The 11,800-nt window shown below is 36.7% G+C and overlaps 1 protein-coding gene across 1 annotated transcript in view; it reads left to right on the plus strand.

Moving 5' to 3' along the window:
* NEK1 (NIMA related kinase 1) overlaps positions 1-9,392 on the plus strand; it is a 274,969-nt gene extending 265,577 nt beyond the window's left edge. Inside the window, exon 36 of the mRNA XM_035022721.1 lies at positions 9,337-9,392. Within this exon, the coding sequence (XP_034878612.1) occupies positions 9,337-9,377 (41 nt within the window). The 3' untranslated portion in view covers positions 9,378-9,392. The remainder of the gene's footprint in view (positions 1-9,336) is intronic.
* The last annotated feature ends 2,408 nt before the right edge of the window (positions 9,393-11,800 follow it).

Genomic DNA, 11,800 nt, shown 5'->3' on the forward strand with positions numbered 1-11,800 from the left:
AGGATTCAGAGGTCTCAACTGCCAAGTGAGTCCAAGGATGATTTTATCAAAAGAGAAAATATCTGTGGGAATGTTTCATAAACTGTAGCTCAGTGAAAATGTTAGCAAATTTATCTCTTTTAAAAAAATTGTTTAAATGCACTAAAGACCTTTGCTTTGTTCCCATTTGAACTTTTGTTTTCTAGGTATAAGATGGAGATTTTGAGGAGTTAGAGAGACATTACCTTTAGCCAGGAGCAATGAGCAATGCTATCTTTCCAAAAACATTCTCTTGGGGCGCCTGGGTGTCTCAGTCAGTTAAGCATCTGCCTCTTGATTTTGGCTCAGGTCATGATCTCGGGATCTGGGATCAAGCCCCACATGGGGCTCCGTGCTCACAGGGGAGTCTGCTTGAGGATTCTCTCCCTTGCCTTCTGCCCCTCCCTTCTAAATAAATAAATAAATAAATCTTTAAAAAATAAAATAAAAATATTCTCTTAAGAATTGGTGTCACACAATAAGGCAGACATTGGAGCATTAACTGCTCCTTCTGAGTGCTAAGTTTTAAAAAATATATAATTCTATCTCCAGAGGGAAAAATTGTAGACCATATTTACCCAGTAAAGGTAAATTTAATGCAAAATACAATTTCTTAAAATTGTGTTTGATATTCTATATCAAGATTTTGAAATGTACATTTAATGGGTTAAAAACACTGTTGTAATTATTTAATTATACTTAAATCATGGTCCCCAATAATTAGAAAGGAAATCAGGCATAATGGGGTTGGTTTTTATGATAATTATAGTAATTTTGTAAATTATTCAAAAGAAATTATTTTAGAGAATTAACAATAAAATGTTGATTCTCTGTGCTGAATCATGACTCTAGGCAAGATTATGGAGTATCTTAGCTTCCAAGGTAAATTTGCTTTTGCACTTAGTTCCTTAGTTCTGGAAATTCTAAACCTTGAATGTGTCCAGGGATAGAGTAAGCAACACAGTCTTTCATTTATCAAAGCCTCACCATTAGCACTGGAACATTTTTTTTTCTCATTTGAAAGGAATGCAGGACTCTCATGTGTATGGTTTATTTCATTTAGGAGGGAGATCATCTTCTTCCACTTCGCAAATGGCTTTAAACATTCAAATTTCACAGCCATTACCAATATTACTTTAAGGTAAATAATTGAACTTTCTTGCTAATATGGATTATCTGGTATCTGTGGCTCCAGACCAGAGTATGGTTAAAACCAATTTCAAATGATGTAGACTTGCAGAACTGCAAGAAATTAAAAAAATGTGACCTGTAAATATAAAATCACCTACTGTTCTTATTTACATCCAGCAAGGGAGCACTAAGATGCACAACCTGTTTTCTAAGGTTACACGTGGTCCTTCTCAAAGACGTTAATTCTCCTATTTGATGCTTTAGCAATCTGTACTATTCACAATGGTTTTACATAGAATGATATTTTGATCTATTTGTGGGGTGACAAAGTATTCCAAGAAGATAATTTTCTACTCTTCTCATCGTTACCAAGTCTTTAAACTGAAATCAGAAATAGATTAGTAAGGATGTTTAAGTTAATAGAAATCAATAACATAATTTTGAAGTACAACTGGTATTTTAAAAGGCCAACATTGATGGGTCCCTGGGTGGCTCAGACCTGCCTTCGGCTCAGGTCATGATCCCGGACGGGAAGTCTGCTTCTCCCTCTGGCCCTCCCCACTGTCATGCTCTCTCACTCTCTCTCTCAAATAAATAAAATCTTAAAAAAAATAAATAAAAAGCCAACATTGAGAAATAAGGCTCATCATCACTACTAGGTACAGAACCTAGATATAATAGGTACTCAGTAAATCCTGTCTTTTCATACTCAAATAAAAATGGGTTGGGTCCTCATTCCAAGCACTGTGGGAAACCCAACATGCACTTTCTGGGATTTCTGGGAACATACATTTCCCCTGATCAACTCTTGACCTAATTTCCTGTTTTGATTGGTTCTGGTTTTCTTCTCTGTTTTCTTGTGATTGCCTTCTTCTTTCTCCTCCTTCCTCCTTCAATTTCTTTTTCCTCCTTCCTTCTTCAACTTTTAAAAATTTATGAAATAACTCATAAATATGGAATATATGTAATTTATAGAATTTATAAAGTATAAAAACAAAATAAACATCTATATACTCAGCTTAAGAAACAAAATATTGTCATTATAATTAAACCCACTTTGCCCTTTCCATATCACATTACCTATTCCTCCTCCAAAGACAACTATCCTCCTGAATTTTATCATCTTTTAAATTTGCTGCTTATATGTGATCTAAAATATGTATTGTATAGTTTCACTTGTTTTGAATGGTTTTTTTTAATTTTTATTTTAAAATTTTATTTAAATTTTTTTGTTTAAATTCAATTTAGGTAACATGTACTATATTATTTGCTTCAGGGGTAGAATTTAGTGATTCATCAGTTGCATATAACACCCAGTGCTCATTACATCAAGTGCCCTTCTTAATGCCCATTACCCAGTTATCCCATTCCCCTACCCACCTCCCCTCCAGCAACCCTCAGTTTGTTTCGTAGAGTTAAGAGTCTCTTATGATTTGCCTCCCTGTCTGTTTTCATCTTATTTTATTTTTCTTTCTCTTCCCATATGTTCATCTGTTTTGTTTCTTAAATTCCATATATGAGTGAAATCATACGGTATTTGTCTTTCTCTGACTGACTTATTCCACTTAGCATAATACCCTCTAGTTCCATCCAGGTCATTGCAAATGGCAAGATTTCATCCTTTTTGATGGCTGAGTAATATTCCTCTCTGTGTGTGTGTGTACACCACATATTCTTTATCCATTCATCTTTTGATGGACATCTGGGCTCTTTCCCTATTTTGGCTATTGTGGACATTGCTGCTATGAACATTGGGGTGCAGGTGCCCCTTTGAATCACTGTTTGTATCCTTTGGATAAATACCTAGTAGGGTAATTCCTTGGTTGTAGAGTAGCTCTATTTTTAACCTTTTGAGGAACCTCCATACTGTTTTCCAAAGTGGCTGCACCAGCTTGCATTACTACCAACACAGTAAGGAAGTTCCCCTTTCTCTGCATCCTTGTGAACATCTGTTGTTTCCTGACCTGTCAATTTTAGTCATTCTGACTGGTGTGAGGTGCTATCTTATTGTGGTTTTGATTTGTATTTCCCTGATGCTGAGTGATGTTGAGCATTTTTTTCATGTGTCTGTTGCCCATTTGTATGTCATCTTTGGAGAAATGTCTGCTCATGTCTTCTGCCCATTTCTTGACTGGATTATTTGTTTTTTGAGGTGTTGAGTTTGGTAAGTTCTTTATAGATTTTGGATACCAACCCTTTATCTGATATGTCATTTGCAAATATCTTCTACCATTCCATAGGTCCCCTTTTAGTTTTGTTGACTGTTTCCTTTGCTGTGCAGAAGCTTTTTATACTGATGTAGTCCCAATAGTTCATTTTTGCTTTTGTTTCCCTTGCCTTTGGAGATGTGTCTAACAAGAATTTGCCACAGCCGAGGTCAAAGAGGTTGTTGCCTGTGTTCTCCTCTGGGATTTTGATAGATTCCTGCCTCACATTTAGGTCTTTCATCCATTTTGAGTTTATTTTTGGTATGGCATAAGAAAGTGGTCCAGTTTCATTCTTTTGCATGTGGCTGTCTAATTTTCCCAGCACCATTTGTTGCAGAGACTGTCTTTTTCCATTGGACATTTTTTCCTGCTCTGTCAAAGATTTTAGTTGACCATAGAGTTGTGGGTCCGTTTCTGGGTTCTGTATTCTGTTCCATTGATCTGTGTGTCTGTTTTTGGGCCAGTCCATACTATCTTGGTGATTACAGCTTTGCAATACAGCTTGAAGTCTGGAATTGTGATGCCTCCAGCTTTGGGTTTCTTTTTCAAGATTGTTTTGGCTATTTGAGGTCTTTGTTGGTTCCATACAAATTTTGGGATTGTTTGTTCTAGCTCTGTGATAAATGCTGGTGGTATTTTGATAGGGATTGCATTAAATGTGTAGATAGCTTTGGGTAACACAGCTATTTTAACAGTATTTGTTCTTCCAATCCATGAGCATGGAATGTTTTTTCATTTCTTTGTGTCTTCCTCAATTTCTTTCATGAGTGTTCTGTAGTTTTCAGAGTATAGATCCTTTTGGTTAGGTTTATTCCTAGGTATCTTATGGTTTTGGTGCTTGTTTTGGATGTTGTATAAATAATGTCATATTGTATTATTACCCTATAATTTGCTTTTAAAATTTTATATTGTATTCGTGATATTCATCCATGTTGATGAAAGTGATTGGAGTTGGTTCATTTTACCTGCTAAAAAGTATCCCAGTGAGGGATGCCTGGGTGTCTCAGTCAGTTAAGTGGCTGCCTTTGGCTAGGTCATAATCCTGGGGTCCTGAGATCAAGTCCTGCATCAGGATCCCTGCTCAGCCAGGAGTCTGCTTCTTCCTCTCCCTCTTCCCCTCCCTGTCACTCATGCTCTCTCTCTCTCACTTGCTCCCTCTCTCAAATAAATAAATAAAATATTTTAAAATATAAATATATAAAGCATCCAAATGTATGAATACATCAATTTAATTTTCTACTGCCCTATCAATGATATTTGGAATAGTCCCAGTTTTTCCTTCTATGACAAACAATGGTGCTCATATACATCTCCTGATAGATACATGTATCAAGAATTTGTAATCCTGGGATGCCTGGGTGGCTCAGTCGGTTAAGTGGCTGCCTTCGGCCTGGGTCATGATCTCAGAGTCCTGGGATCAAGTCCCACATCAGGCTCCTTGCTCAGCAGGGAGCCTGCTTCTCTCTCTCTCTCCCCCTCTGCTTGTGCTCTGTCAAATAAATAAAATCTTAAAAAAAAAAAAGAATTTGTAATCCTATGGAATAAGATTACTGAGTTCTAAAAATATCTCAAATTTACAAGGTAATGTCAAATGACATTCCAAAGTATTTATATCAATTCATACATTTAACAATGGTATGACTTCCTATTGCACCACATGACCAATACTTACTACGGTCACTCTACCCAGTCTGAAATTTTTGGCCATCCTTTCTTTTTTCTGCCCCTTTTACTTTCTCCTTTCCTTCTGGGACTCTCATTATGTGTATATTGTTGTACCAACTGTATCTGCAGTGTTCACTTTTGAAAAAATTTCACAAGTGAAAGCAAACATACAATATAGGTAGTATATCAATAACTTATAAAACTAGTATGAAGGTTAAAAGACAAAAGTAGTAAAATCAATTGTATCTGAAAAATTAAGGGATTTACAAAAGGAAAAATGTGAGATATGATATATACATAAAACATGGAGGAGGAGTAAAAATGTGCTTTTATAATGTATTCAATCTCAAGAAATCATCAATTTAATATAAACTACTCTATGTTTAAGATTTTATCTATGAACCTTATGACAACCATAACCCCAAAACCTATAATAGGTACACAAAAAATAAAGAGAAAGTAATCCAAGCATAACACTAAAGAAAGTCACCAATCACAAGGGAAGAGAGCAAGAGAAGAAAGGAACAGAAAAGAACTACAAGAATAACTGGAAAACAGTGAACAAAATGGTAATAAGTACATTCCTATCAATAATTACTTTAAATGTAAATGGTCTAAATGACCCCAATCAATTGGGATGCCTGGGTGGCTCAGTTAGTTAAGCATCTGCCTTCAGCTTAGGTCATGATCCCAGGGCCCTGGGATCAAGTCCCGCATCGGGCTACTTGCTCAGCGGGGAGCCTGCTTCTCTCTCTGCCTGCTGCTCTCCCTGCTTGTGCTCTCTCTCTCTGATAAATAAATAAAATCTTAAAAAAAAAATAAATGCCCCAGCCAAAAGACATAGGGTGGTGGAATGGATTAAAAAAAAAAAAACAATGCCCATCCATATGCTGCCTACAAAAGACTCACTTGAGACCTAAGGACACATACGAATTGAAAGTGAAAGATTGGAAAAAGATATTCCATGTGGAATATTCTAAATGGAAGTGGGAAAAAAAAGGTTGGATTAGTGATACTTATATCAGGCAAAATAGATCAGGTAAGATAAGGATGTCCACTCTCACACTTTTATTCAACATAGTACTGGAAATCCTAGCCACAGAAGTTAGACAAGAAAAAGAAATAAAAGGCATCCAGATTGAAAAGGAAGAAATAAAACTGCCACTATTTGCAGAAGACATACAAATAGAAAACCCTAAAGTCCCCACCAAAAAAACTACAGTAAATGAATTCAGTAAAATTGTAGGATAGAAAGCTAATATATAGAAATCTGTTGCATTTCTATACAATAATAATAAAGTAGCAGAAAGAGAAATTGAGAAGACAATCTCATTTGCAATTGCACCAAAAAGAATTAAATATCTATGAAGAAGTTTAACCAAGAAAGTGAAAGACTTATACTTTAACAACTATGAGACATTAATGGAATAAATTGAAGAGGACACAGAGAAATGGAAAAATATAACATTCTCATGAATTGGAAGAATTAATATTGTTAAAATGTTCAGATTACCCAAAGCAACCTACAGATTCAATGCAATCCTTATTAAAATCTCAATAATTTTTTTTTCAAATAACTAGGACAAATAATCCTAAAATTTTTATGGAATCACACACACACACAATCCAAATAGACAAAGCAATCTTGTGAAAGAACAACAAAGCTGGAGGTATCATAATCCCAGATTTCAAGATATACTACAAAGCTCTAGTAATCAAAATAGTATGGTACTAGCATAAAAATAGCAGATCAATGGAACAGAATAGAGAGCCCGGAGGGGTGCCTGGATGGCTGTTATTTGGGTGTCTGACTCTTGATCTCAGCTCAGGGTCATTAGTTCAAGCCCTACATTGAAACAAAATAACAACAACAGCAACAACAACAACAAAACATTCCCTCAAAAGAAACTCCAGGTCCAGATTGCTTAACAGATTAATTCTATCAAACATATGATAAAGAAATAATAGTAATTCTTCATAGACACTTTCAGAAAAATTGAAGAGGATGACATACTTGCCATTTCTTTTTATGAGGCCAGTATTATCCTGATACCAAAACCAATAAAAATTATAAAGAAAAAGAAGTACAGACTTAGTTTAAAAATTTATTTTTGTAAATCAAATCCAGCAATATTTAAAGGGATAATAAACCATCTTAATTATTTTTTAAAAAAAAGCCAGATGATTATCTAATTAGGTACAAAGCCAAGAGCTAAGGAATGTGGCAACTTCCAGACTCTGGAAAAGGTAAGCAAAGCATCTCTAAAGCTTCCAAAAGGAATGCAGACCCACCAGTCCATTTTAGATCTCTGATCTACACGACTATGAGATAGCAAATGAATGTTGTTTTAGGCCACTAATTTTGTGGTAATGTGTTATATTGTAAACAAAAACAAAAACAAAAATTAGTATAGATTTGGGTACCTGGAAGTTGAATGCTAGCATAACAAATACCTAAAAATGTGGGAGTGACTTGAAATCAGGCAGTGAGGAGAAGCTGAAAGAATTTTGAGGGGCATGGTGGTAAAAGTGTACGTTGCTTTGAGTAGACTGTTAATAGAAATATTGATGTTAAAGATGCTACTGCTGAGAATTCAGAATGAAATGAGGAACATTATGGAGAAATCCTAAATTGCCTTAGAGGAAGCCTAAATCACCATGAACAAACAATAGAAAGGTGGACATTAAGAATGTTGCTGGTGTGAGTTCAGAAAAGAGATGAGGAACATATTATTAGAAATTGGATGAAGAGAGGCCCTTGCAACATAGTGGCAGAATTTAGCAAATTGTGTCTTACAGTGATGGGAAAAGCAGAACTAATAAATAACGAACTTGGGTATTTAGCTTAGGAGATTCCCAAGCCAAGTGTTGAAGGTGTTTCCTGGTTTCTTCTTTCTGCTTATAGTAAAATGTCAGAAGAAAGAGACTGAATTAGGTAAGAATCATAAAGCAAAAAGGAATTAAGACTTGGTTTAGGAAGTTCTTGTCCAGTCTAGATGGCAAAGGATGCTAAAATCCAGAGATGGCTGCTGAAAGCATGGCATAGAAAACAAAATTATGCAAGTTTGGCTTTACAACCCTTTGCTGAGACCTTGGAATGATTAAAAGGTCAGAACACAAGAGATTAAGGATGTACCTCACAGGTCTTCTCAGTGAAACCAGAGCACCTCTAGGAAGCTTAAAAGCATTGTCTCTCAGTGATCTTAGTAGAAACCAACTATAGAGAAGGTGTTATCTCAAAAAGATCTGTGAATGTAGCTCTGCCAATGTTGTGAATCTACTTGAGATCCACGGATTCTTGGGAATTTTATATCAGCAGAAACACTTCCTGATTGTACTGAAAGGCAGATGTGTACAAAATGGAAGAAGTCTGTCAGATCCTGAAAATTCTACAGGAATCCTGAAAAGCTGGCTTATAAAACTACTCATCTGGGAAATTAAAAAATGACTGAAGATGGGAACGAAGAGTGCAGAGGTGGGAGCTGAGAGGTCAGATGGCAGGGCTGAGGGACATGGAAGATTACTCCCAGTCCTTGTAACCTAATCAAGGTTTGTCAGGTACAATTTGCCCACCTGGATTTCAAAACTACGTTTGACCTGTGACTCCTTTTTACCTTCCAAGTTCCCCCTTTTGAACTGAAAAGTCTATAACTGTTATCCTGTTTGTCACACCATTACATGTTGGGAGTGTTAGGGGCAGATAACTTGTCTCCTCAGTTTCATGGGTGCATAGAGAGCAAGGAATTATATCCAAAGAGTTGTACATAATAGAGCATACTCAGAGCTTCGTCCACATCTGACTTAAATGATTTAGATGATAAGATTTTGGAATTTTGAACTGTTGCTATAATGGGATGAGATTTGGGGGACCATTGGATAAGAGTTAGTGTATTTTGCATGTGGGATGGACATGGATTATTGGGAGTCAGACTATGGTAGCCAGACTTCTAAGAAAGACCCTCAAAAACCCTCACCCTTATATATTCCCTTCCCCTTTGAGTGTGGGTGGAAACTGAATATAAAGAAATATTACTCTCATGGTTATTTTATATTATACAGCAAAAGAGAGATTACCTAGGTGGAGTTAATATAATCATATGAGGGTTTTTTGTTTGTTTGTTTGTTTGTTTGTTTTGAGAAAGAGAGAGAGAATCTTAAGTAGGCTTCACGCCCAGTGTGGAGCCCGACTTGGGGCTTGATCTCACAACCCTGAGATCATGACCTGAGCGAAATCAAGTATTGGACACTTAACCAATTGAGCCACCCAGGTGCCCCCATATGAGCCTTTTAAAAGCAGGGTTTTCCTTGGTCACAGAAAAGGAAGTCATTGAGGCTCAAAGCATGAGAAAGATTTGATGTGCTTGAAGATGAAGAGAGCCATGTGATGAGGAATGGTGGTGGCCTTCAGAAGTTGACAGTGGTGGCCAACTGACAGCCAACAAGAAAATAGGGACCTCATTCTTTCAACTACAAAGAATTGAATTCTGCCAACAACCTGAATGAATTTGGAAGTGAATTCTTTCCCAGAGGCCCCAAATAGGAGCCCAGTTGGGCCAACACTTTGACTTCAGCCTTGGGAGATCCTAAGCAGAAATCTAGTTGTGCTATGCCAGACTTCAGATGTAAAGATCTCTGAGATAATAAATGGATTTTGTTTTAAGTTGCTAAATTTGTAGTACTTTGTTATGCAGCAATAAAAATAATACACTATAATTCTTTATTTGTCTATTAATCTGTTTATCCTTGCTGTTCTATCAGGTTTCATTTCATGTCTTTTGAAGTTCTATTATCAGATGCATAAACATTTAAAAATTGTTATGTCCTCTTGAAACTTGATCCCTTTTTCATAAAATGATCCTCTTTTGTTATATTTCCAAGTACTTGTTGAGTTGCTTTCTAATAGTTTTATATTATTTTTGTTATTGTTCAACTTTTATTATTTTTGAATTGCCATTATTATTTCTTTTTTGACCCATGAGTTATTTAGAATTGTGTTTTTAAATTTCTAAACTTTTTTGCTTACTTTATTTTGTTGCATTGTGGTCAGAGAATGTGATCTATGTCAGGAGTTGGCAAAATTTTTCTGTAAAGAGCCAGATAGCATATAGTTTAAGCTTTGTGGGCCAATCAGTCTTTGTGCTACTATTCAACTCTGACATTGTAGTGCAAAAACAGCCATACATAAATAAATGAGCATGATTTGTTCCAATAAAACGTTATTCACAAAAACAGGTGGTGGGCTGGATTTGGCCCACAGACCATAGTTTTCTGAGTTTTTGCCTATATGATACCAGTTAGTTGAAATTTGTTGATATACAGTTTTGCCTAAAAGAATGTGCATTCTGCAGTCTTGACATCAACATTCTGTATACCCAGAGGGTAAACTGTTAATTTAGTGTTACTTATCTATTATTACCTATTGATTTTTATTGATTTTCTATCAATTACTGAGAAAGATGTGTTAAAATATCCCATAATAATGGTTTTGTGCATTTCTTCTTGTAGTTTTGTCCATTTTGCTTTGTATATTTTGAAGTGATCTTATTAGCATATATCATTCCTATAAATTGAATCTTTTGTGATAATATAATAATTTTCTCTTGAGGACATACAAGACAAAAAGCATACCTAGAGTTAAAGAACATTAGTAAATTGTAAAGTAAAAAGCATTCTTAGAGTAAATTCTCTCATCAGTGTTATCTCCTTGGTGTGTTAGAGTGGCTCATTCCAACTTGTGAGATCTGACTGTTAAATATTTAAGACTTTTTGAGCTGGTTGTTAAAACACTGATAACCTGAAATCAAACAGGATAAGAGTATTTACACCATAGAACTTGGCAGATACTACAAATCATATGTGCCATTATTTTAGCACACCACCGAGTCTAATCTACTCTTTAAAACTTCCATTGAATTTTTTCTCCTTTAAGTAAACTTGTTATTGGAGGAGATAAGATGGAGGAATAGTAGGGGACCTCGTTTCATCTGGTTCCTTGAATTTAGCTGAATATCTATCAAACCATTCTGAACACCCATGAATTCAGCCTGAGATGTAAGAAAAATATATCTGGAACCCTCCAAGTAGAAAAGTGACTGCTTTTTGCAAGGTAGGAGGTGTGAAGACATGAACCTGCGGGGAGATACTAGAAGATAAATGGAGGGGGGCGGGACCCTCCATAAGCTGGCTGTAGGAAAGTGATATAACCCCAGAGGGCAAAATTGGAACCCTTAGAAATCTGCTACAGTGAGAGACATCCCTGTCTCAAGGGGGCTCAGAGGATGAAAAGGGCAGAATTCTAGGTGTGTCATTGTGGACTCAGGATCCCAGGAGTCACAGAATGAATGGGGGTGCCTGAACTGGTAGAGTGCCCAAGCAGTGGATTGGGGAAACTGGTTATGGTCAGTGAGCTCAGTAGGGGACTCTCAGCTTGGGTCACCATAAACTGTGAGCTGGGCCAGTTGGATGACCACTCTCTGGCTGAGCACCCTGAAAAGGACTGGAATGTGGGGGCTGTTTGCCATCCCCCAGGAGTGGCGAAACAGGTGCACCCATGACCAGGCAATAGCTCTCAGGGTGATGGCCCTGGAAATGACAGTAGGGCAACACCCGGGACCAGTGGAGCAGGGTATGCACATGAGCCTGCAACTGCTCTCAGTCCCAAGGCACACAAGGGCAGTGACTCAGGTCCCTCAGACTCTCCCTGGGAGAATTACAGTGGGCACGCACCACAAGAGTCTGCAGAGTTCAGCACACACAAAAGTGAAGATTGTTTGTCCCAG

The sequence above is a fragment of the Mirounga leonina genome, unplaced genomic scaffold (assembly GCF_011800145.1).
Source record: "Mirounga leonina isolate KUSES-001 unplaced genomic scaffold, KU_Mleo_1.0 Mir_176, whole genome shotgun sequence".
Lineage (NCBI taxonomy): Eukaryota > Metazoa > Chordata > Mammalia > Carnivora > Phocidae > Mirounga > Mirounga leonina.